This window comes from Festucalex cinctus, chromosome 4, assembly GCF_051991245.1.
Source record: "Festucalex cinctus isolate MCC-2025b chromosome 4, RoL_Fcin_1.0, whole genome shotgun sequence".
Lineage (NCBI taxonomy): Eukaryota > Metazoa > Chordata > Actinopteri > Syngnathiformes > Syngnathidae > Festucalex > Festucalex cinctus.
The window spans coordinates 27463860-27491195 of record NC_135414.1 but is presented as its reverse complement, the minus strand read 5'-3'; the positions used below and the strand labels follow the sequence as shown (position 1 = coordinate 27491195).

At 38.7% G+C, this 27336-nt stretch overlaps 2 protein-coding genes across 6 annotated transcripts in view; one reads left to right on the top strand and one right to left on the bottom strand.

The window, feature by feature from the left end:
- Positions 1-12007, bottom strand: part of hipk3b (homeodomain interacting protein kinase 3b) — a 37446-nt gene extending 25439 nt beyond the window's left edge. Inside the window, exons 1-2 of one of the 5 annotated variants that reach the window (XM_077520034.1) lie at positions 11609-12007; positions 2825-4181 (exon numbers count right to left, since the gene is read on the bottom strand). In XM_077520034.1, the coding sequence (XP_077376160.1) occupies positions 2825-4181; positions 11609-11627 (1376 nt within the window). In that variant the 5' untranslated portion in view covers positions 11628-12007. Of the gene's footprint in view, positions 1-2824; positions 4182-10861; positions 11136-11255; positions 11444-11608 lie in introns of those variants that run through there. The other 4 variants (XM_077520036.1, XM_077520032.1, XM_077520035.1 and 1 more) reach the window with 4 other exon arrangements.
- Positions 12008-13776: 1769 nt separating this feature from the next.
- On the top strand, positions 13777-27153 carry cstf3 (cleavage stimulation factor, 3' pre-RNA, subunit 3). Its single transcript, XM_077520027.1, has 20 exons — positions 13777-14015; positions 14577-14681; positions 14824-14919; positions 19637-19669; positions 20600-20697; positions 20811-20877; positions 20958-20992; positions 21066-21192; positions 21269-21346; positions 21431-21593; positions 21701-21810; positions 22957-23073; positions 23169-23387; positions 23468-23570; positions 24275-24344; positions 24444-24639; positions 25537-25687; positions 25767-25861; positions 25942-26002; positions 26628-27153. The coding sequence occupies exons 1-20, from the start codon at positions 13989-13991 to the stop codon at positions 26825-26827; spliced, it is 2151 nt and encodes a 716-aa protein (XP_077376153.1). The 5' UTR covers positions 13777-13988; the 3' UTR covers positions 26828-27153.
- Positions 27154-27336: the final 183 nt, after the last annotated feature.

Here is a 27336-nt window from a genome sequence, read left to right as displayed (position 1 = left end):
CTTCCATGTACGTTGTTGTGTTATGGAGACTACATTTCCAAGACTGTAAAAACAAGGCTATGTACAATCTTCCAAGTCGTCTGAGTACACACTAGTTCATGGTGAATGTTTTTCTGTCCTTGGCAAAACCTTGGCTTGTGGTTGCCAACTACTACGTAGGGCCTTTTAGTCATGACTGATCTCATTTTCAAAGTGAAAACTCCCAAGTATTCCTGAGACATGTTGCCCTAAATCCATTAATTTATTGAAAAAAACAGTATGAATGTTAAGTTCATCTGTCCAGTTTTCATTTTCTCTCAATACGTGCGCATGCACTGATTGTTAAGTCACCAACTCATGCACAAAAAGAGAAACGCAGGCATTCATTGTAAAATTGGTATATTTGGTGGAGGTTTCTTAACAGAGGAGTTCAGTTAGAGGGTTTTATTTTTATTTTTTTTAATTTGCTCGCAAAGAAAAAAAAAAGAACTTCTAGCTAAAAATAACTTCCAGTAATTTAATACAGAATCCAAAAGGACTGAAAGTCAAAAGAAATTATACATATTGTGTGTAAATATAATTAGAAGACAATTCCTGAAATTAAGCATTTTTTTTTTATTTAAAACGGAAAAAAAATGCTTAATTGCAAATTTACTATATTTTCCTCTCTTTAAATTTGAGTTATCAGAGATCCAATTCTAATCTATCCATCATTACACAAAATGTGAAAAATGTGAAAGAGGTTGGATTCTTGTTGAAATGTTGAATAGCCCATGGCATGAACAGTATGTTAGTTAAGGCGAATAATTGACCAGCAATACTGGACAAAGTGAGAAGTGACTTTCATTTATTCTCCTTTCATTTGGCTAGCTGCTTAACCATCTATATAGATGCACACTGGCCAGCACCCGATGAGTTATTTTAAGCAGTTCTTTATTCACATCCTTAAACATCCCCCTGAAGTATGCTCTGCATGGTTTCCACAAAGCAGGCACAGTTATTTACATAGCCATGTACCGGTAGTCATTTGATTTCACCAATATTTGAATTTTTGTAGAGTACAGCTTTTTGAGGGCTCTCTTTTACATGTTCTAAGTTGTCAAATGGATTGCCCTGTCTGTCATCCAGGTTGCCTTTCAATATAAATTTTATACTTGTATTGTATGCCTTAATTTTACCTGCTAATTGCAGCCACATTTATTTCTATGCGTCAACATATAAAAACAGAGCAGCAGAATGTCATGAATGGTCACAAAAGCGCTTAAACGACAGCGTTGACAAGCAGCTGCTCTCCACTTCCTGCCTTTCAAAAAGTAGAGCAAAGTACAAACTGTTCTATTTTTGGCAAATTCCTAAAAAAGTGCATATACATTAATGAATGGTATATGTAAAAAAATATATGTTTGAAGCGTGATGACGATAAAGACAAAACAGTTTTTATAGGTACATCACAGAGTTGGTTACTGCAACATCGGCCTATGGACTATGACCACAGGAACTGAAACCGGAAGAAAATCTGAAATTGGGTTGTTCCCGCTGTTTTGGGAAGCCTTTCTACAAGATTGTAGCGTGTCTGTGAATTTTTGGTGTTTCATGTAGAAGAGCATTAGTGGCGCCAAAGGTTACTGATGTTGGATGTGAGGGTCGAGCTCACATCTTTAGATTCCTCCCTCGTTGTTTTGAAGTTTGTCTAGCAAAGCACACTCAAGAAACAGACACTATAAGGACAGAAAATGCAACCTCCTCCTCATAAGTTGCAATTGACTTCATGTGTGGATATGTCCACAGTGGTTAAACCAATCAGTTTTTGGATACTTTAAATGTATTGCACCTATGGAAAAAAAAAAAAAACTCTTGTCAGAATTATAGCGCGTTGACAGACATTCTGCTGTACTGTGTATGTATTCAACATGCACTGTATCTGATTGGGGAGGAGTATTTACTATTTATGCAACATAAACTTCCTCTTTTGTTTTCCTGCTTCTCAGAAAATGTTCGTCGGGGGATTTTGTGATATTTTGTACGTTGTTATTAATTCATTTCATTATTCGCTTTTGGTACTTGTGTGCATGCATGCTGCCAGCTGTGTCAGTACAAACACCAAAAGCCAACCTAAAATATGTATGTGGTGTTGTTTATCAAGCAGCATTGTGCGTGTAGAATTGGTACATCAGGTTCCCGGCAAGGTCTTGGGAAAATAAACAAACTACACATTTCCCAAATGAATGTCACCTACAGGTAGCCTCAATTCCGGCGAACATGATTCTCACCTTTGATGTGAAAACCTCAGACATCACAACTAAAAAGCCTACGACTACAGAGCTAATAATAGTTTTGGCTATTAAAGTGAAAATATATCTCAAAGGGATATAATTTAGTAATTTCTTGGCCAGGCTTTCTTGATGTAATGTAATTACAGAAACAATGATAGGGTTAGCATGCAAATACTGCCACATAATGGATGGATGAAATTTATAACTACCATAAAGTCGTAAGTCGTAACAATAACTCCTTTTGGAAATTAAGGGATTAAGTTAAAAAAAAAAAAGTCAATGATTAGATCCATTTCTTTCCAAAACACAAGTTCTTTCCCAGGCTCTAGTGCCTGAAAAATCTTTTATAATAAACACTGTGGTGTCACTTTTTTCAGACTCTACTGGTATGTGGCTCCTTAGTTGGCAGGATGTTGCGCAAGCATGGGAGCCATTTCCTTGTTTTGCCAGAGGAAGGACATTTTTAACCCAATAGTTTTACCTTCAAATGACACTGGTAAAACAGTTGCACAAAAATGTCTTGTTAAAACAATTAAACAATGTCATAATAATACTCAAGAATGTTTACTCACCTATAGTACCGAGACTGGAGGTACGTGGAGCATACTGCTTTGGACACGTGGCTGGCTGAGCCAAAGTCTATCACCTTCACCCTGTAGGGTTGCCTTACCGGATCCACCAGCATAATGTTCTCAGGTTTGAGGTCCGCATGAATCAGACCCATACTTTTCAACTTTTTCAGCGCCGTGGCCACCTGCTGTAGTACAGGTCTGATCACTTTCAGGGGCAGCGGGCTGAACTTATTCTGCTTCAAGAAATCATACAGGTTCTGCTCGAGCATCTCAAACACAAGGCAGGTGTGGCTGCGGTGTTGGAAGCATTCAAAGGCTCGCACCAGGTTGTGTTCGTCTGCGTTCTCCCCGCTCAGACGGGCAAGGATGCTTACTTCTATTTGACCTTGTCGGGCGTATGAAGGATGGTTCTTCAGGATCTTGATGGCCACTACCTCGCCCGTGCCTCTTTTCCAGCACTTTACAACCTGTCCGAATGTGCCGCGTCCCAAGAAATCCAGCACTTCGTAAGTATTCTTCAGGGAGCACAGAACTTCATGCTGAACCACCTGGTAGTCGCCATCACATCCTCCCGCTCCCCCTGCTGCACCAACACCCACGGGTCCCGCAACCTGCTTGGAAGCCCCCCCTCCAGCCCCCACAGCCGCAGGCGCAGTCGTTGCTGCTGCTGCTGCTGCTGCTGTGTTTCCTACATTCGTTGTTTGCAACATGGCAGGCAACATAGACAGTTCCTCCACAATCTGCATGGTGCTCCCACGATTATCCAGATCCTCACTTTTACGTTTCAGTCCACATCGCTGAGAGCTGTCAGCAGAGTTCAAACCTCCACAGTCCGTTTCTGTGTCACCCTCCTCCTCCTCCTCCTTCTTCTTCTCCTCCTCTCCACCACCCTCACCTCCTCCACTGCAGCCCTCTCCCCTTCCCCCTCCTCCTGCCCCTGTTGCTCCACTGCTGCCTCCACTTGCTGTGACTGTCTTCTTCGGCTGATGATGATGATCCTGGTCCTGCTTGTGGACAACTCCTGTGCTCTGCCGCTGCTGGGCCACAGCTGGGCCCGATCCCCCACCTTTTTTCCCGGGCTGTTGTCTCTGGACTCCCCGCACAATCACGGTCTTGACAGGGTACACTTGTCCTCCGAACACTTTCGCGTCCGCCGTCAAGTCTTGGCTCAAGAAGGAGCAGGCTTTCGTCGGGTGCACAATACCAAGGTTTCGCCTGTTCAGATAAGTCCGCGGATGTGCTCTCTCATGGTACACACAGCTGCTGGGCTCAACTTTGAGTTTCTTTACACTGCTAAAGGCACTTGTCTGGGTTTGATAAATGTGTGGTGGGTAAACCAAGACTTGTGAGGCCATACCTGTAAGGAAAAGGGGGGGGGGGACAAACAATGGAGGTCAATAAAACAAATCCTTGGAATATCATTTTAGTATTTAATTTGAACAACCCTACTTAGGATAAAAGTGTTACAGAAAAAGGACAGATGGATAGCTCCACAAATGGAGGGGAAAAAAAACTTAAAAGTAGCACATAGTGTGCATAAAGATTTAAATTTAAGATACTTTGCTTCTAAACATTTTCAAACATTCTCTCAGGACTCCTTATTGAACGACTTCCTTGTATTTTTACTTACAGAGTTGTCTAACTGGCAAAGTCCACAGTTAGGCTAATTGTCAAGAATGGAAAAACATCATCAGGTTTTCCTTTCCTCCAACTCAAGAGCACAAGTTACATTTATTAGCACTGATTTATTGCTTACTACTCACTTATCAGTAGTCTTATTCTTGTTTACATTTGACCAACAAGAGAAGAGAGTGCTGTCAAATAGTGTGTTACGCCAAAATTTTGAATTTGGTGACACTGACCACAGACAAACACAGTCAGGGACACAGACATTGATTATAAGACCATCATGAATCGGACCAGAGAAAGTGAACTACAGGTGTGGTCTTCAAATATACAATTATTTTTTGTAAATATTTTCTACTATGGAAAAAATCCATAAGGTTGCTGAGTTTATATATGTTCACCTTTTTTTGTTTCCATTTTTTCCTGTAACAATTGTGATGTGAAACTGTCATACACTCTCATCACTACTAAGAGAACAAGCAGCAGTGGAGTGCTTGAGAGCACCTTTCGACTCACATCCATCCACTGTAAGCCCACCAACACCTCCACACAGAAGATGACTAACATTTCACAGGTTTGCCTGACCTTTCCTTGTGGTTTCAATGCATCCTACTGCATGTCTCCAGGCAACCAATAGGGAGAAAAAGCATCAGAGAATGACAACCAGACAATAAATAAAGTCGCAAGGCATCAAGGGGTGTACATGGACACCACCCACATTTCCATCATGTGTACAATTTCATGTTTAATTAGCCCATGGGAAAATGTTACATTTGCTTATCTAACAACCATTTAAAATTGTTCAATACATGGAATGGAAGTTCCAGACAATTCAGTTCCTAGTAAGCCTCCCTGGCAGAGTGATTGGAGACTAATGTGTGCCACCCTCGAACCCATGCCCTATTTTCATTCTGGAACAGCTCAAGCTAAATGTTTTATACACTTTTATCAACATTTGGTCAAATACGTATATTTTGGTGCTCTTTTCTATTCTTGATGCTCTAAACCTGAGATGACAGGCAACACCTAAAGATTTGCTATGAAAGGCCTTTTAAAAACTACAAATTACACTCTGGGCCAGAAACATTGACAGTTGCTATGTCAGTGTGTCATGAATCAGAGGACTAAAACCTTAATAGAAAGGTTGGGTGATTAATCACTTTTATGGATTGATTAAAGTTCATTTGTTGGGCGCTTTTTTGTGGATTGAATAAAGTTTTTTTTTTTGGCGCTTTTTTATTTATTTATTCGTTCCTGCCTTCCGCACTGATGTGCACTAACAACACTACACTAACAACATGGCGACACACAGGAGCTGGTTTAGTAAAGCTACAAAAATTTGATTTCTGTTGGAGAAATGAGAGATTTCAAATAAAAGGCCATTTAACTCGGCCCTAATTATTAGTATTTGTTAATCTAAATTTTGTTTGTTAGATCCACTGTACTTGTTTATGCAAAGCAAAAAACAACAAACTCCGTTGCCTCTTTTCCCCCATCCAATACCCTCCAAAAGACCATAGATTCTTATCACCTATTCAGGTTGAACCAAGAAGCCATAATTCTACGTCTGAACTTCGAAAAATAGCCAAAATTAATAGACAATTGAACACGCCCTACAGCCATGGAAAAACATCTCAGCACGATAAAACCCATTTTTGGACAACCCAGAAGGTCACATCCAAAACCCTGGAAGAGCAGCTAGGCAGAGAGATTCCTATGCTCACACCAATAAAAACACCATATACCTCAATTGAGATGTCGGAAACAAAATGTGAAGCAGAGGCCAGTAATTGGTGGGAAGGGAAAAGAATGGCAGCTGCTTCTATTATTATGAGCAGACGCCAGATACTCCCTTGGTCAACCATGAGGCTCCGGCATTGCATTACAGCCTTCAAAGCTGCAGAAGCATTCCACCAACCTTGAGCTGCAAGATAATTACCCACTGGTGACCTCTTGACAGTAGTCTCCTCGAAATTTAAAATGAGAACGAAATTAACACTAGACACCTGTCTGTGACGAGCAAGTGTTACTGAGTAAGAAAAACTATATTCAATTTACTATAAATAATAGGAAATAATAGTAACAGAAAAAACAAACATCTGACAGGTGCAGAGCTACCCACCTATAGAAATTGACTACCTGAACAATTTATCTGAAATTTCATATTATTAAAACTCTGTTTGGAACATTACCAGGGGCGAGGTGACTTTTGGGAATTTCCAGAATGTCCGGTCCATTTTCGGGCCAGTCGCACTAATTTGGCTCAATGGCACAAATGGGGATATCCATTATGCCCATCACCTAGTTGTGTGCACAAGAAGAATCTTTGCAGATAATAGGTTAATAAGCAAAGCTACATTAACTGGAACATGCCTTCCACACTCAAGGTTTTTAGAGCATAGATTTTCATATTCATCACAATTAACCATGAAACTTAAGGCATTTTATTATCACAAACTACACCATCTCGTCTACGCAGTGAGTTTGCTAACAGAGGCGAAAACTGATGACGGCCATGTGGTTTGACTGCACTATTCAAAGTGAGACAAAGGCTGCTGTGTTCACTGCAGATAACACTTGAACATGTGAGAAAGAAATGTAGCATAGTTCAGCTCCATGATATAGGGGAGATTATAAAGACAGGTGACAATAAGCATGAAGACGGCTTTACAACAAAGTAGGCTACAGTATGTGTTTTTATTTCTTCACCTTTCATCTGGTGTGCCTGACTAATATGCACAGAAACCACGTGCAGTTTCCTTGTTTTTCAGCTTCTGCAATGACCAGTGGGCATTTTTCTCCCTGTAATGCCTCAGCCTTTCAACAGGGGACGCTACAAATATTCAGAGCTTAATGAACTCACAATACTACCAATGTCTCGTGAAAAAGATCTTCTTTGCTCAAAAGCCTCTCTATTTCCCAAGGAATGTGAGCACATGGCATTTCAATTGTGAACCTATGACTAACATTTAGAAGTCTTCAGCTTGTTGGATTAGTTCTACTTCTCATACACAGTCAATATAAAAAGCGGACAGAATGTTCTGCCATCAGGCCATGGAGGGACACACAGCATAAAGTGACATCTGTGTAAAAGGGACAGCTGGAACCAAGAGGCATCGTCACACTTAAACCAACACTGCTGCGTGACACGTCATGCCTCTAATTATGACCCGTTAAAGGCTTTGTAAAAATCTCACACTAGGTGGACACTGACTGTTTGGTTGGATAATGACAAGAACACCAACCATATTGTGTGACTGTGTGGGGTACATTTTTTAGTTGATGCTATGACCATCACAAAATAATTTTCTGTACGGTGTCGGTGTGTAAGCAGTACACACCATTGCTACCATCGATGCTTGAAAGCGCGAGTGAATCATTCCATTCGCTAGTCCCTCAAACAAATTTCTTCCGGATTACATTCGACTACAACTGTGTTCGTCTTTCCAATAAATGATGAACTGATAAGTATCTCAATATATGGTGTATGACACGATTCAAGGATGGTTCATTTTTAAAGTGGAAAGATTTGATTTGGTTCAATTCTGTGGGATTACGATTTGTTTTGCTATGGTATAGTGCAGATGAATTTGTCATTTTAGATTAACTTGTGAGTACTGTAAATGTGACAAGATATAGTCTGGGTCTTGTCTACTAGTACGTCATTTTCATCTCTGTTCTCAACCAGGTAGTGGAAATGCTCCCAAGCCTCAAATACTGCTGAGCTAAATGAGCTCGGAAGGTTAGCAATTTCAGGATTCTATGAACATAACTACCATTTAGCAGTAGCCACAGTTTTGCTCATTCTGGTCAAATGGCATTGTCACCAAGCGATTCAGGCCAGACAAAGAACTACTTTCGGGTTTCTACGGCAACAGCAAGTGGAAAGTCATGTGTAGTAAAATTTAGAATTACTCAATTTAATATTAAATCATGACTCCTATCTGATCCCTAAAAATAAGTAACATTCCTTGATCAACATTCTTACCCATTCTCACAAAAAACATAGTGGGTATTCCAATCCAATTATCTAACTGATCTTCTTCAAATAAACACTGCGCCTGTCCTGTGCCGTAAATAATGTTGAATGTTTACTTCTGGTGGAAATGTTCCACCCATCTGCACAGTTTCCCACAGAAATTCCAATCTTGTCATGGTGCTCACTGTTATATTTTACATTTTAAATGCAGAGAAGGTTACTGAGAAACCAGTTCTTTATGTGCAAACACAGTACAAGCACAGGTTGCAGACCCACCAGGTGTGTCATTAAATGCCTGTCCTGTCACCTTCTGTTGCTATAGATAACCTAAATGTGGTACATGCGCCGCAGACAGGAGTGTCAATGAAAAGATTAAAAACAATGCTTTAAGACCATAAATGTTTCAAGACACAATGGGCTATGAAAAGAGCAGCCCCTTACTAAGAACTATCAAGCAAGAATAACAAACTGGAACGAGCCTGGGAAAATATTAACTGTCTGAGAGCCTCTTTGTATTTACAAATACAGCATGAGACGACTGAAAAAAAATTAGATACAACTCGAGATTACTGGAGAGGGGAAACGGTGTTTGCATGTCACAGTTCAGTGCGTAGCAGTCATACTCATTGCGGTATCTGCACTAGAAACCAGAGGTAAATCTCCTAAAAGTTTGTCAATAGACAGTAACAACAAAAATAAAAAAATAAAGAAATAAATTTAAAAAAAAATTTAAAAAAGGAAGAAAAGCTAGCGTCATGGCGAGTTCAGATGACAAGACAGGAACTCGACGACATACCGGTTTCATTTAAGTCAGCGGTGTGGGAAAATTTCAGGTTCTGTTTCAGCATCCGAGTGGTGATTGGACGAGGACAGTGTGTTGGTGTTCAATAGTTGTGCGATATGAAACAGCAGTCGGACATGCTAATGCATATTAGTCATCACCGTGCAGATGTGTCGATCACCGGAGCCAGACAGATGAAAAGCAAACTGTACAACAACTTATTAACTTATATGTAAGAAGCCATTAGATAGATATGAAAGCAGACAAGGCTCATACTTCAACAACTACGCAACCATATGCAGTAGTAGAGAACCCAGGCTTCAAATATTTATTGAAAGTGCTCGAGTCTCGTTTCAATGTCCCATCCCGTGAGCACAAAAGCCTCTCAGTGGTGGCCCTAGCAGTGGCACATGAGCAGTTGTTGAGTTGTCCGCTGCACCTGATGACTAACAACAAATAGATGAACTTCCTGTGTCACTGAAAAGCTCTCTCTGCCAATGATTGTAGACAAACTTTTTTATTTTACATGAATATCGAACAAATCTTGAGTACCTTCAAGTGGTGATGTGCATCGTATACCAAGTTATCTCAGGTCGTTCTAAATGACACTTTGTTGAACAAACTTACTTCACTACTGTCTGCTAAAAAAAAAATCTATGAAAATAAACCAAGAATGATGTTATTGGGACTTTTTGTTGATTTTTCCTGTTTTCCTGAATTTGCTGGAAATATTTATGGATCTGGAAAATGTTCACATAGTCAAAGCCTTTGCTTTGTTTTGTTTTATGTTATCTTTAAAGCTTTATCTACATCATGCATGCTCTACTAATGCTCAACAAAGACTGCGCCTATCAGCCCCTTCATTGTGGCGTGTTCGCCCCGAACATGCCACGGTTTCTTCGGAGGGAGGCACCATGCACAAGTTTTACAGAAGCTGCAGTTCCGATTTAGGCCCGAGACTGCAGCCGCAAGTTAAAAAGTGACCAAATGCACAATGCTCCTTTAAATCATATAAAATAATCGACTTGTTTTCTTAGCTGCTGCTTGTTACAGACAAACTTATTGTTACAGTAAAATATTTTTCAAATATCATGAGTCACTGTTAATCTTTACATTACACAAAACTATTCAGACAACTATACATCAGCAAATATAGCCATGCTGTACTCCACCAGAAGAAGAAAAAATAAGGGTACAACCAAATCCTGCGCTGGTGCAACCAATTGGTCACACCAGCAATACCAGTACAAAGGTTAGTGCAGAGGCCTGATTTGGCAGAAAATCTGTACCAAAAACGCTACTTTTCTTCAGTTTTTAGTCAGATATTCCAAGCATTGTTTTCACTACATCCCTTAACAGGGTCTGACACCAAGGGTGGCCCGATGTATATCTTCTTAAATCCTTACATAAAACAGTATAGAAATATTACATGGGAAATAATTACTGAAACTTGTCATATTACACCATGAATATATACATGTATCGTTTTTTACAGGCCACCACAACATGACTCCAAAAGACAAATTCAATCAGTCATGAAAGATATACAATGGTGTGTGCATGATAATATGACAAGCCTTACATTCATAAGGCTTTTACTTTTCAGTCACGGACACCATAAAAGAGTTTGACAGAAATCAACACCACTTACCATATCCTGAAGTGAGACTCATTAAGTGTACCTAATGTTGTGGCCAGTGAGTGTGAGACAAAAACAACAGGTGCCCGGGAGAGAAAACCAGTTAAGTCACGCAGATATTTGTTCTATTCTGAGAATCTACATCTATTAAACCAAATACAGTAGCTCTGAAATAATGGAAAATAATAAGTGTCTAGTTATTTGACCGCAGGATTTGGTTAAACAACAAAGCGATTGTATGCACTCTCAATGGTTCGCTGAGCTCAAAGGTCTTCCGTGTTTGTGCCAACTTGCCTGTTGACGTCTGAAGATGTTAACAACTAATGGATTGACACCATTAACGAAGTGGGACTCACAAATCACAAATGACTCGGTTCGTTTAATCTACGTAGTAGAAATTGCTTACTGTCATCACGATGTATAAATTGACGGCTCCCCATGACAACACAGAAATCAAACAGACTGCCCAACACACTCGCGTTAATAATTACAACCAACGTCACAGCCACGTAAGCCTACAAAGAATTTTCCTACAAGTGAAGTGGTAAATAGTTTATCTAAGCAGAATGATTGTTCTGTGACCACAAAGTAAGATCGTGTGATTAAAACCAACCAGACGCGCTAGCCAAGTTTGTTGGTAAGTTACGGCAGTGTTACGTCACGAGGAAACTGGTTTTAAAATGTGAATTCAATCGCACGCTATGTGCCCCCCCCCCCCCCCCCCCCCCCCCCCCCCCCCCCCCCCCCACGTCGACTTACCTTCACATAGAGTCACCATAAATATAATCCAGGGCTTCTCTGAACATGTTACGGATTTATAAATCCGTAGCACGCACAGTTCGCCTGCACTGCTGCCATCTTGTCCTAGACGACAGGAAGGGAGAGCTCCCCGTCGGTAACGCCACCATCTCCCACATTGCAAACGTCAACTGAATCCCACATATGCACATCCAGAAATATCAAGCCGTGCTCGGGTGAGAGCTACGCAGTTCTAATGTGTCTCCCTCCACTTTGGGGGAGGTAGCCCATCTAGGAAAGGGTGGCCGTCCCCCCCGTCTCGATGCGCTGCTCCGCAGCCCTGCTAGCCTCCAACATGTCTCTTTCCTCTGTGTCTTCAACCCAGAGTGAATGTTTGTGAGCTGACGGCATTGGCCAGACCACACAAATCTATCACAGAACAATCGATACAGAAACACGGACTAAAAATAGAACATTGTATAACGTAGAGAATTCACATCCAATTTACATGAAAAGTTTGTTCATCCTGTATGATCGCTGGATTCACGAGAAGGTGGTAGAGATATAGACCAAAGAAATAGATTGTTGATTAGTCGGGGATCACCTTCTTTGGTCTAGTTTTTGGGTTGTTAGCCAGACAAGCATACGCGCGCCTCCCGTGGTTGTCAAGTGTCCCACCCTACTGGTCAGAGAGGGGAACAGCACGTCTAAGCGTAGTGCAGTGGTAATGAAATTTGAGCTCTGGAAAACCCCCATGGCACTTGAGGCTTACTTCATTTCCTTTCAAATACGGGCCTATTTTTGGAAGTGTGGACTGTTCTATGCAAACCACGTGTGTCGTTGTATTCCAACATACATTTTAATTTATTGTATTATTTATAATCGAGGGGAAACTCAATTTACACGCTCTATTATAAGTATTTTGTGTTGCACAACACACACATGCAGATAAGATGTTAGCCTAAGTAGGCGAGGCGTACAAACAGTGCTGAACCTGCCTTGCTCAAGCGCAGCTTGACAGAATTGAACCTGCAAAGACTTACCAACTTTCAGCAGAAAATACATCAAGCTAAAGTCTTATTTTAATTTTTCAGAATTTTTTTTTCAATGTTTTCAGTCCAATGGAATTTGTCGTGAATACTGAAAAGATGAAACTTACTAATGTGTTGTGGGATTAATGTTGAAATATAGAATGTGAGAGTTGGAATGATTTGATCATTGTGAATTTTGAATTTGGATGACAAAATATTGTAAAATATCTCGTAGTTTGAAATTTTATTTTGAAAATTTTCGGGGGGGAAAAGCTGAAAGAGTAGAAAGAGGGGGATATTGTATAATGTGGGTATTTTGTTTTGAAAATAATGTATAAAGCGAATCATGGAATTTTACCAATCAACATGCAAATCTTGAAAATTTAAATTTTAAAAAGGGGGAAATGAGTACAAATTAAAAGGAACAGATCTTTTTTCCCCAAACCTAAATACAGAACAAAACAAAACAAAACAAAAACCCGATGTATTCTGACTGAAGGTGTCATTTTGTGGAAAAATCTGGATTATAAAACCTAATATTCTCAGTCTATTTGTATTTTTTTTTTTTAATTTATGAAAGCACAACTATTGGAAAAAATACACAAGGTCATCCTGTTGAATTAATTTGTTTAATTGTTACTTTGAAAGCGTTTTGACTGTTTGCTGTCATTTATTTTGTGTTGTTGTTGTTGTTGTTGTTGCTGTTGTTTTTTGTTGTTGTTTTAATAGGGGCAGATATTACAAGTTTTACTGCTTTCTGCCCGTTTCATTTATTTGTTATGCGGAAATAAAAAAAACAGTTTTTAAGTGGCTGGAAAATGGAGGATTCTGGGTAAAATTGTTTGGGGGTTTTTCTTTTGGAAAGTGGAAAAGCAGCCCCGATGCCCTGGATTTTTACTGTAAAATACAGTACTGTCGTACGTCGAAGTTGCAATGGCTTGAATCAGTAGAGACATGTGAAGTGTCAAAAAATGACGGAATTTTAAGGTTTTTTGGGGGGTGCAACATCATAACATGTATAAATTTTCTCTCTCTCTCTCTCTCTCTCTCTCTCTCTCTCTCTCTCTCTCTCTCTCTCTCTCTCTCGCTCTTTTTTTTTTTAAATAAAGAGACTCGTTCTTTTATTTTTGAAGTTCGGGAGCAGGAAGTTTTATTGTTTTTTGCGCGAGCGGAGCGGAAGTCAATTCTCGCCATTTTGGGGGGGAAAAAATCGGCTAGTTACTGAGCCGCGAGTTCTTTGAGGACAACGTGATTGCTCGGTTGAAAGATAATGCGTGTTGCGGAGCTGTTTTAAATTTTTGCCACCACGTTGCCATTTAGTCGTTCCTCATACTATAGTACTTCTCTAACCCCATATTACTCTTCCAGCCATGTCTACAGATGCAGCAGCCGACCAGGTAAAGTTAGCTTGTGTCGCATAGGCCCGTCCTGAAATGCTACTGCTAATAGCGCGTGATATTTTTCCTGCCTGTGACAATTATCGATTTTAATGTCTAGTCATTGTGTCGGGGTTATGTCAGAATGCGGCAACATGTCAGAAATTTCGTTTAGATACTGTTATATTCGTGAAAATCCCGCCTTTTGTTGTATTGTCTAGCTAGCTCGTGGTTGCGTTGTTGGGCTGCCTTGCTCCCACTTTTTTTTTTTTTTCCCCGGAAATATTTACACGGAAGCACTTTTCTGTTAAATGCAAGCGCACTGGTTTGCTACAAGGGGTGACTGTTAAGATATGAAACCTTAACAGGAAAATAGATTACAGTAATACAGAATGAATGAATGAATGATTGAATGGTGTCGTGGTGTTTAAATTATAGCAACGTGCCCACAAACCTTTAATTTTAGTGCAGTCACATACTCAAGATGTATCCATCAACACTGTCTGTATTGTATATATTTTGTTTCTTCTCCATTCTGCAGCATAATGATTCATTTTCATGCATTTGATTCTTCCACTGCAGACAGCGGCAGAGTATGTCCCGGAGAAGGTGAAGAAAGCAGAGAAGAAGTTGGAAGAAAACCCATATGACCTTGACGCTTGGAGCATTCTGATTCGAGAAGCACAGGTTTAGTGACTCGAGAGTTGCATTACTGCGTAGGGGTTAAAATATTAATGGGCTTAAAAGTGGGGGGTGGGGGTTCATTATTTGTGAACACCTTATATTCTCCTCACATTTGTGTGGATGTAAATGCATTCTCCCACTTTAGAACCAACCTATTGATAAAGCAAGGAAGACATATGAACGACTTGTAACACAGTTTCCAAGTTCTGGCAGATTCTGGAAACTGTTCATCGAAGCTGAGGTTAATACTTTTTTTTTTTTTTTTTCTTTCTCGTATGCATGCTATTTTCCTTACATGATCAACAATGTGTTTTTCACACTGTCTCCTACGTCAATGGGGTTTAAAGTCACAATTCTTGTTTTTGAGCCACTTACTGAAAGTTGTTGGTTCAAACATCTCCCAGCCATACAATATACCATCCAGCAATATTTAACAATTATTATTAAGGATTGTGCCTTTAAACATTAATATGGTAGTTTTATATTTTGTTCCTAGGAACAACCATTAGCATTTTCCTCGTCATATTTTTTTTTAATGGGGTAAAAATGAATTTGTTGCATGTTTGGTTTGCAACAGTATTAAAACAATTTAAATGGTATTTGGAGTGCATTAGCCTTTTATTCACTTGTCGTGTCAATTTATTGCCTCCTGTGTCATTTCTTTTGGAATATGATGAACAAATACTCTGCTTTTGAGACATTCCCCACCACCTTACTACTGAATGAATGGAACAAAGACCAGTCTCATTATTTTTGCTTCATTTTTTTTATGATGCAGGCTGCCACAGATAACTTTTTTTTTTTTTTTTAATAAATAATCTCACCTGTGTTAAGCATTTAGGCTATGTTTTAAGTCACCTTCCTCTTATCCGCTCTGGAACATGTGATTATGTGGATAACGCATCCAAACAAGTAAAAGAAAAAGTGAATTATCTTGGGGAAATTACAGCACCATTGCAGCAAGATCCAGTGGACCGCAGGAAGTAGGTAGCAGAAAGAACCCTATGGAGGGCAATTTCTTATTGTTGGCTATTGGGCATATTAGGAATATTTAAGATGGGAATCTAAAAGCAAGTGAATGAAGCCTTTTTTGTTCGGTTATTGGCCATTTTTATTTAAAAGTCCTTGTAGGGCTATGCTAAATTTATGGATAAATTGTGATGTGAATATATATTTATGAGCATTTTATAGGTTAAATGTTTTGGCGCTTTGTTTTTATAGAATTGCAACCGGGCTAGATTGAAAGATGTCATGGATCGAAAATGGCCTAAGGGCCATAGATTCTCCACCCCCTTAAATGGGAAGTCAAAATTTGTTATAGAGGCGCTTTCACTGGACTAACACTATATTCTTATGATTAATATTGTGTTGGAGGAATTGTGATGTCATTTCTGTCAACAGCAAGTGGTAGTACGCGGCACAATAGAGATTGATTAAAAACAGGTGGATCTTTCTGCTTAAATAATAGATATTCCACAATCACAATATTAATCAGAATACCGTGTTTAGACTATTGATGGTGCATCGAGCCTATTTTAAAGATGTTTTTTGACCAGACTTCCCCTTTAAAGTATTCTACTTGTTAACCTTATGTAAGCAGAATGCAGGTCAAAAACATTGTTTCTTAGAAGTTACTGGTTTTGGAAGCTTTGCTTTAAAGTTGAGAATATTAAAGCCAATTAGCTTGTACAAGTTGAGTACAGCGACATCAGCAGCAGTTTCACTTAAAGGTTTTCTTCCTGCAACAATTGTATTCGGCGGACTGTAGTTGAACAGAGGTGGATCCCCTGTTTAGTGTTGTGGTCAGGGACTGACTGTCTACTTATGCCGGTTGGTTTGTGTTTGTCATGATTGAACTAAGACAGGACTTAACAGCTGTTAATAACACTATTTTGGGCATGGTGGTGTCGTGTTTTCTCCTCAAGCGGGACTTGGGGTTGGCCCTTCACGCTTTTAATTGCCTTTACCAAGCACCAAGCCTGAACAACTGTATTTAGTCATTTGCCGACCTCTGGTGTATATTAAGAGTTAAATGTCAAAACTAGGTCCACCCCCCTTTTCATGATGAGCAAGGGAAGTGAAAGTCAACACAATGCTGCACATTATTTAATACTTATCAGTTTGCATCTAGCACAATCTACTGAGGTCCAGTATGAGCTCTATTAGAAAGTGTGCTTTTACAAATGTAATGCTATGTTTATGCGGACACAAATCGTTCCCCAGTGTTTATTATGGTAGTTCTATATATATATATATATATTTTTTTTTTTTTAGGTTGTAGGACTGCTACACCAACTGTAACCTTGTCAGTCAGATGAGAATTTGTTGTCGGTCTTGTGCATGTGGCGTTTCCCCCCACTCACTATTAGCAATGAAAATTTTGTGTTTTTTGGGTTTTTTTTGTGATTAAAAAAAAAATGAACCCAAAGGTTCCAAAAACAGGGGGCGGAGGAATGTGTTGCGGACTCATTAATATTCAACCTCATTTCAAATGGGAGTGACTAATAAGCAAGCACACACCTCCCACTATTTACAATATGTCTGATTCACCCCTAATAATTTTCAGTTGCTCTAGTAGGCTTTTCCTTTTTTTTTCTTTTTTTTTTTTTTTTTAAGTAGTAGGCTTTTCCTGACGCCCCCCCCCCCCCCTTTTTTTTTTTTTTTTTTTTTTTTTTACACAGTAGTAGGCTTTTCCTGACGCCCCCCCCCCCCCCGCCCAACCCTCCCCCCCCCTTTTTTTTTTCTTTTTTTTTTTTTTTAAACTGGGTATAATTTTCTCTTCCTTGACTAATGTTTCAGATTTCAGCTGAAGAAAGACTGACTGGATACATGCTGCTCCATGCTTCACTCTAGGTATGGTGATCTTTTGGTCATGAGTAGTGTTGTCTTTGTCAAACATACCTTTTGAAATTCTGACTTAAAAACAAAAAAAATGTAACCTTGGTTTCATTGGACTATAACAAAATTGCCCCAAGACCCATTTGTGTTATGGTCTGATAAATCAGAGGTAAAAAAAAAAAAAAAAAAAGTTTTGACAGTTTTCCCAAATGGTATGTTTGGTGCAAGCACATCTGCTTGTCACAAAAAGAACACCATGACTAGTGTGGTCGTAGTCAATGTAGGGAGTACTGTTAATGTGTCCAAATATCTGCCTTTCAGAGTTCTTCTAGAACACACACTAAAAAGGGAACAACTACTAGAACAACTGAAAATTCATTTAGGGCTAATCAGGGGCATTTTGAATTGTGTTATATGTGTCTGTTATTCTTAACACAGTCACATTCCTCTTTAAAGAGGATTTGCCTAGTTGTGCAACCATAATTCAGGTTTATATTAATTAAATCTTTCAACAAAAAAAAACTGCAGTCAGTTTATAGTTCAGATGTGCAGATTATTGGTCACATTAATTTTGGATTATTTTTATTTTTTTTCATGAATCGTGTTTTTATTTAATATCTCAAAAACTGGGTGTATGTTTGAGCAGGGGTGTACAGAACTTTCTTAGAAAATTATATTGTGATAAAGTCCTTTATTTTCTGTATTGCAATGAAATAAGCAAAAATGCCACACATTCTGGATTCATTACAAATCAACTGAAATATTGCAAGCCTTTTATTGTTTTAATATTACTGATTATGGCTTTTTTTTTTCTTTTTTTTTTACTTGGTCTGAGGAAATATTCTAATATTTTGAGAATAGGATACTTGAGTTTTCTTAAACTATAGGCCATAATCAGCAATATTAAAATAATAAAAGGCTTGCAATATTTCAGTTGATTTGTAATTAATCCAGAATTTGACTTCTTTTTAAAAAAAATTACATTACAGAAAATAAAAAAAAACCATCACAATATTCTAATTTTCTGAGACAGTCCTGTATAGACTATCTATTTTTTTTTTTTTTTTTTTACATACAATACAGTATTCGGTTTGGAATTTCACTACACTAATTTTTAGGATTCTTTGAATTCCCATTTAGATTTAGTAAAAAATCGAAAGACTGTTGCCCCCCGAACGTTGTGCTCTTAGGAAAATAAACTTTGTTTCTCTAGCACACAAAAAAAAAAAAAAACTAATTCAACTTCCCAAACCAAACATGTTTTTATTCAGAACAAAAATTGATTGATGTAGTGCACGTTAACACTCGACTAATTGTTTCATCACTTATGTCCATCCCTCGTCACAAGATTTAGGTATTAAAAAAATAGTTTGCTGTTTCTATAAAACTCACACTTTAAACTGTGTGTGTGTGCTTTATTTTTGTTCCCCGATTTAACTTATTCACCAATTGAGTTTAATGGTTTTACTTAAAATGGGCTCACAGAAATTAATGACATCTTGATGGGGCAGAAGTAAGAAGGATTTCCTCAACAAAGATCTTTAGTGATTCTGTTTGTGTGTGTTTTTTTTTCACGAGATAAAAAAAAAAAATCCAATGGTACAAGGGTTGTCTTGGTTTGGCATAAAATTAAAAAGTCTCAATTCCACTGTCTGACTTGTCATTCTCACCCCCAAACCAGTTCATCTCCAACATATTTCAAGTTGCAATTTTGTAGTACTTTTACTCATAACACATCTCTGGAATTGTTCATCTTTTTGATCTTGAGAGTTGTTAGGACAAAAACGACAGTCTACCCCAAACGATGTTCACACTCAAAAAATCTCTTCCAAGAGAGTTTACATCCCAGAGGCAGTGTTTCTTTGTATCTCCTTCCTTTCAAATAATATTTACATTGCACTCTAACTGGCATTTGTCATTGTTTTGAGGCACAATCTACCACGCTTTACAACAATAATAAACCCCTTTATACAAGTAATTTGTCATTCTTGTGTGAATTTCACTTTGTTGATCTGAGTTGTGTGTGCTCAATTTTGCATGAACGCATGTTTCCTGGAAGCCTTGCAATATTTCAAATGACTCTTGAAATAACGTTGCGTTTACACTTGCCCTATTTGCAGGTCAAGGCAAAAAACTATGACAAAGTAGAAAAGGTGAGTAAATGTCCTTATGAATGTTCAATGAAGTCTATTGTAACACTAATTTATTGATTTCCCTGGGAGGGAATATATTTCACGTTCCTTTCATATTCTGGTGTCATGGCAACGTGAAAGAAATGTTATTTTGTTCCACTCATTTCAGGAACCTTGCAAGTTCACACTCGGTTTTAATTTCCCCACATACTAGACTGTTATTTTTGTTTGTTGAGCCCAGTGTCACATTCAAAATGATTTTGTAGGTTTTGTTTTATTGCTTTTTTTTTTTTTTTTTTTAAAGATTGGCTCAGAGCATCTACCATGTTCTCTAAATTGAGTTCAAAACATAAAGATATTAATGCCTCCGATACGTCCAAATCAATGCTGCTTAACCTTGTTGGAGGTACTGAACTCCACCGTGCGCATTCGTCGAACACTTCTTTATTGAAAAATAAAATGATTCAACCTTCAAAGGTTTTAATGGTGAGCAAAACGAACAGGGACAGTAGTCTTTTCATCCAATCTTGTTTTCCCCATTTCCATCCATCTTAAGGAAGTGTTTCTTTTAGTTTTGCTAGATACTGACGAGAATTGCTCAACTTGGCATGGCAAATCATGCAGTTAGGAGTCGGACGCTGACTCCCATCACTCAAATCTATATTTATATCGCACTTTCAAACAACCGCTGCTGTTTTCTCAAGATGGAACCCAAGTATGAGCAGAGACAATGGAAACAGCAGAGGCCCCAGAATTGAACCCTGTGGCACACCGTTTGTTCCGTTACATGTGAATTCATATTGCACATATTCGTCCGACCGCTTTCCTTTTTTGCTCAACATAGAAGGCATTATAATAAAGAAATGACAGGACTTGCCACATGAGTCGGGTGTGGTCAATCGAAACTAGCTAAATTGCCTTTGGATGTAACCGGCAATCTCTTCGCTGCAGTTGTTTCAGAGATGCCTGATGAAGGTGTTGCACATCGACCTGTGGAAATGTTACCTCGCGTACGTGCGAGAGACCAAAGGAAAGCTGCCCAGCTACAAGTAAGCTTGATGATCAACTGTATTTTTATTATTATTATTAAAAAAATAGATTCCTGTAAATCTTGCTGATGAATATTCAATGAACTCAAGATGACACATTTTGCTGCCCTCAGGGAGAAGATGGCCCAGGCATACGACTTTGCCCTGGATAAAATTGGCATGGAAATTATGTCATATCAGGTACAATAAATATATTTTATTTTAAATGTGCACTTTTTACTGTTCCCTAATGGTTTGTGGTCCTTTTTTTCCCCTCACAGATTTGGGTAGACTATATTAACTTCCTGAAGGGAGTGTGAGTATTTTTTTCCCTTCTAGTTATCAACGTAAGTTAACACTAATGTTGATGATGATATGTGCACCACCAGTGAGGCTGTGGGCTCATACGCAGAGAACCAGCGCATCACAGCAGTGCGGAGGGTCTACCAGAGGGGCTGTGTGAATCCCATGATTAACATAGAGCAACTCTGGAGAGATTACAGCAAATATGAGGAGGTGAGGTCATCCATCCTTGTACACCCTCAATATGTTTTCACTATTAATGCTGACGGTCGGTTATCGAACACGTCAGGGAATCAATATTCACTTGGCCAAGAAAATGATTGAGGATCGAAGCAGAGACTACATGAACGCACGGAGAGTTGCGAAGGTAAGTCAACCTGTGAAAAATATAAATTAACAACTTCAATGTCAAGACGGTCTTGCTGAATCAGCACGTGTCTAATGTGCGCAGGAGTATGAGACGGTGATGAAAGGGCTGGACAGGAATGCGCCATCGGTGCCGCCACAAAACTCCCCCCAGGAGGCCCAGCAGGTGGATATGTGGAAGAAGTACATCCAGTGGGAAAAAAGCAACCCGCTGCGCACAGAAGATCAGACGCTCATCACAAAGAGAGGTGATTTCATTTGCCGTGACATGTTGGTGTGTGTGTGTGTGATGCCGCTAATTAGCTTGTAGCACCGCAGGAAATTGAGCCTCGTGTCTGTCTTGTACTTGTTGCAGTGATGTTTGCCTATGAGCAGTGTCTGCTGGTGCTGGGGCACCATCCGGATGTCTGGTACGAGTCAGCTCAGTACCTGGAGCAGTCCAGCAAGTTGTTGGCAGAGAAAGGGGTACGAGACGTCGTTTTAATTACGACAGGGTTATTCAAAAGATTCGGTATTTTGTAAAACAAAAAAAACAAAAAAACATAACTTTACAAAAATAATTTGAAATGAATACCTCGGACACTGTCAATCAAAACTAGGTCGAGTAACAACCTTCTTAATTGTATACAGTTCAGCATGTATATTATTATACAATTCGGATAGCTTTGACCATTCTTTACTGGTTATTTTTTGTCAAGTCAGGATCGTTGCTGGAGATCCCATGTTGAATGCAATGTTATTATATTTTACATTATGTAATGCAATAACTTAAAAAAAAAAAAAAAAAAAAACTGAAGCCAGATTTTTTAAAACAAAATACAGTAAAAGAAAAACAGAAAACTGAAATTATATTTTGTGCTAATAAAACTAACTTCCCTCATTCTCCCATGATCTTCATGAGTTAATTTTAAAATGAAATTTAAATTTGGTATTGCTATATGTCCACGCAGAAAGAAGAAAGGTCAAACACTTGTTTGAGAATTGTATTTTACTTTATTGCATAATACAGAATGACCTTTATTTATTTATTTATTTTTAATCTTGCACGCAACAAAAACGTCATATATATTTATTTAAAAAATAATAATAATACTAAAATTAATAAAGTCTAAACTAAAACAAATTCACCAAAAAACTACTTGAAAAACAAAAGTACAGTATCTGAATTTGAAAATCAAAAGTCAAAAGGAAGTGATTAAAATAATGAAAATCCCAAATTATTTTAACCCTGGTTGGATCATATTAAATATGGTGTTAAGGTGCATCTAAATTTTTTTTTAAATTTTATTTTATTTTTTTATTCTTGCACTCTACAAAAACTTCATACATAAAAAAATAAAATAAAATAATAACAATAATAAAATGACCGGTAGTAAAAACTAAACTAAAATGCATTTTCCAAATAAAAACTACAAAAATAAAACTGCTGTAAAAGCTCATTAACCCGAACTGAATTTGCAAAACAAGTTAAAATGGAATTAAAAACTCCAAACTATTACAACACTGGTTGGTTGGGCGAGGTCACATTAAATTGTGAAGGTGTATCTAACCAAATGTATTTGAAGTCATCTACCCACTAATGGCTCTTTTTTTTTTTTTTGTTTCTCTCAGGACATGAATAACTCCAAGCTATTCAGTGACGAGGCCGCCAACATCTATGAGCGTGCCATTGGGACACTACTGAAGAAGAATATGCTTCTTTACTTCTCATTCGCCGACTATGAAGAAGTGGGTCTCCCAATGAACTGTTACTCCTCTTTAAAACACTCTTGAGACATACCGGAGGCGACCCTTCATATTTTTCTTTTCCGCTATCTTGACAGAGCCGCATGAAGCACGAGAAAGTGCACAACATCTACAATAAACTGCTGGCCATTGAAGACATCGACCCCACGTTGGTCTACATACAGTACATGAAGTTCGCCAGGAGGGCGGAGGGCATCAAATCGGGCCGCACCATCTTCAAAAAGGCCCGCGAGGATCTGCGCACGCGCCATCACGTGTACGTCACCGCTGCTCTGATGGAGTACTACTGCAGCAAGGTGACTGTCGTGGTGACCACACAAGGTGACACAAACCAACTCGAGAATCAGCCTAATGGTTTCTCTTTTATGCCCAACAGGATAAATCTGTGGCCTTTAAGATTTTTGAGCTGGGTTTGAAGAAATACGGTGACATTCCAGAGTACATACTCGCATACATCGATTACCTCTCGCACCTTAATGGTAGGTTCTGTCTTTGTTTTCTCAACTGCAGTGATTTGCCCAAATACATCTTTAAATTAAAATTTTATACTTGTAAGAATTCTTTTTAATTAATTTAATTTTAATTACATTATTAATTAATTTTATCTAAATTATTTTATGAATTAATTAGGTTATTATTATTATTATTATTATAGTTAATTTGGGGATAATTAATTTAATTTGCAATTAAAGTGTTTTTGCTCCCAAACAAATAAAGCCAAGCTTCAAGTTCTAGCTAAACTGGGGGAAAAAAATGTGGTTGATTGAGAGTGATACTCAGGATAATTTGTAACGGAATATATTTTTATATTTTATATTATTTTTATACCTTAATGGTATGGTCTTTGTTTTGCCCAAATACATCTTAGATTAAAATGTTATACTTGTAAGATTTTTTTTAATTAATTTAATTTTAATTGCATTATTAATTAATTTAGATTAATTTATTACTTTAATAGGTTATTATTATTATTATTATTATTAGCATAATTTTGCATTATAGTTAATTTGGGGATAATTATTATTATTATTTTTTTGCAATTAAAGTGTTTTTGCTCCCTAAAAATAAAACAAAGCTTCAAGTTATAGCCAAACTGGGAGAAAAAAATGTGGTTGATTGAGCGTGATACTCGGGATCATTTACCACTGAATGAATAGATTTTGATATTTCTACTTCCCCACAGAGGATAACAACACCAGGGTGCTGTTTGAACGAGTCCTCACCTCAGGAAACCTCTCACCGGAGAAGTCAGGGTACATTACATGCAGTCTTCACTACATTGGCTCTTTGACCAATTAATTCTCGCTGACCTCGTTTCGATCGACTTGTATTTCATCTCTCTGCCCTCTCAGGGAGATCTGGGCTCGTTTTCTGGCCTTCGAGAGCAACATCGGCGACCTGGCCAGTATTCTGAAGGTGGAGCGGCGCCGTTTCACCGTCTTCAAGGAGGAGTACGATGGCAAAGAGACGGCCTTGCTCGTGGATAGATACAAGTTCATGGACCTGTATCCTTGTTCCACGAGTGAACTCAAGGCTCTGGGCTACAAGGTGTGCGCTTTGACCATCACAGCTGCCGAATAGGGGAAATGATCAATTAAAGGATATTAAACCATAGGAATTGTGAAACGACATAGCCATAGGCCTATATTGTGGTAATGGTTTGTACATACATACCTTGTTTTTTTATTATTATTATTATTATTATTATTATTATTATTATTATTATTATTATTATTATTATTATTGTATTTTATTTTTTTAAATTCATTTTTTATTTATTTATTTATTTACATACCTTGGTTTTAAGTTCACAGTTTGGATCATATTGGGTTCGGTAAGGCCACAAAATGCAAAACAAACTGTGTCTTTTGTTTAAAAATATGACAGCGTATTCGGGCCACATATAAATATGTTTTAGAGAGCGGGGGCAATATTCAGAGGGAAAAAAAAAACTCTCAAATTTGCAACTATAAAGTGGCAAATTTGCGAGGAAAAAAAATTACATCAATAGTTAGTCTTTTTAGAAAATGAAGGATGCCGATAGTTTGAGTAGTGTGAATTATTATGCTATAAAACCACTAATGGCACTTGTTATTGCTTTACCTTCATCTGAAAAGTTTGTCAGTAGCTGTTTAAATGCCACTGCAAGTTGCATTTTTACTGCACTACTTTAATAAATACGCACTTACACCGATGCTCACATTTGTGTGATCACGTTTAAAATTAGTATGATGTTCTGCCACAAGCATTTAGCTGCCCATGATGTCTGCTAGCTATAGCTGAGCTGCACTGTTTGTTTATTATATACAATAAAATAACAAAAGTCAATGAAAAATTGGAGCAACCCTCCGCGGGCCTCATAAAATGACCTGGACGGCCAGACCTGGCCCGCGGGCCTTGAATTTCCCACCGGCACCTCACTCTGCTAATGAATTGTGTTTGTAGGATGTGTCTCGTGCCAAGCTGGCATCTCTGCTTCCTGAGGCTGTGGCGGTGCCCTCTGCGCCCACGCTGAAGGACGAAATAGACCGAAAACCAGAGTACCCCAAACCGGACACCAATCAAATGATTCCCTTCCAGCCGCGCCACCTAGCAGGTACCTCGCTATCGACGTCTTAGCGCTTGACATTGACGACGTCTTGTGCTCACGACCTGTTTTGTTTTGTGTCCGCAAGCTCCAGGCCTTCACCCGGTACCCGGCGGAGTGTTCCCAGTCCCCCCGGTGGCTGTCATTTTAATGAAGCTGCTCCCCCCGCCCACGTGTTTCACCGTCAGTATTATTGAACACTCCATTGTGGTCTGCTGCTTTGCTGTGTTTGTCTATGTCAAAAGGATGATGTGCTTTTGCAGGGTCCTTTTGTTCAAGTGGATGAGCTCATTGAGACTTTCAGGAGATGCACACTTCCTGAGAGTAAGTAACAACCATCTGTTTTCTCTTTATTATTTTTTAAATCTCATTCTGTATTTTTTTTAAAAATGTCGGAACAATGAAAAACCATGAAAATTGATACCTCTCCTAAAAAGTGCCACAAGATGGCGACAAAGTACTTAAATGGAGACTTTTATTCTGTTTTGATTGATTTATTTGCTTTGGACTGTGAATAGTGAATAGTCTTGAAATATCTGTTATCGCCTCCTTGACTACTAATAACCTGTATCGACCTTGAAAAAAAAAAACACACATATCTATCACTACTATGTACACAATTATGAACTCATGTTACACAAACGACTGTATGCAGTAGTTCAAAGTCATTAAACTCACTTTGTTGCTTTTACACACGGTCATAAATATGAGGGAATGCAGGAAAAGTATATGAGAGAAGCACAAACATACTTTTAACTTGAGATGTAAGGAGCGCCAACAAAAAAAAAAGGTACATATCAAAGATGATGAAAAAACACGTGACGATGATTAAACCGAGCAAACACAACACCAATATTCCGCAAGATGACATCAAATATTAGCGAGTTATTCCCGATGCCGGACAATGAATAATATCTAATACATCTCGCCCCTTCCTTCCACCTCCAAGCTGTCGAGGCCGCCGTGGAACTCATCACGGGCAGACTGCCAGACGGCAGCGGCGAGGGCAACGGCGCCGTGGAGAACCACGCCGCCGCCAAGTCGCTCAAGAGACCCAACGCCGACTCGGACGAGGAAGACGACAAAGGAGCGGTGGCCCCGCCCGTCCACGACATCTACCGTGCTCGCCAGCAGAAGAGGATTCGATAGATCTCGGCCGCTTGCGCCGTCAACCTTACAAGAATGTAACAAGCGGCCAAAAGGAGGTAGTACGTTTGTTTTGTTTTGTTTTTTAGTGTTGGGCTGACTGAAGTTGACCTCTGTACAGCAGCCACACACACACAACTTAAGCCTGAGTGTCTTTTGTGGTTTTATGTTGAAAGACTGATGGATATTGTACAAAGTTTTTAATCCCACCGTCATCGGTTGTGGCAAACAGCTCAGTTTTTTGGCCTTGTGTTGTTCCAGTGATGGCAAATATTTTTAGATACCTGGAGGAGATGATCTCTTTCAATAAAAGTGTACATTTAGTCCAACATGTTTGTGTCTTTTCATCGTTGTTTAGCCTCGCAACTCTAAGAACAATTACAGTACTTCATCAGTGGAAGTATTATATGGAGACAAATGGTGACAATATAGTGTATTCGTATCGCCCTCAAATGGTCGCTAACTACCATAGTTGTTTCATGCTCGCCATGCTCACTAGGGGGCAGTGTTTG

Bases quoted from the DNA above. Each gene is read 5' to 3' on its own strand.
- cstf3 (XM_077520027.1), top strand. From the start codon at position 13,989: ATGTCTACAGATGCAGCAGCCGACCAG. The intron at 20,993-21,065 runs GTGAGTATTTTT...GTGCACCACCAG, and splicing joins ATTAACTTCCTGAAGGGAGT to TGAGGCTGTGGGCTCATACG. The intron at 24,640-25,536 runs GTGTGCGCTTTG...TTGTGTTTGTAG, and splicing joins TCAAGGCTCTGGGCTACAAG to GATGTGTCTCGTGCCAAGCT.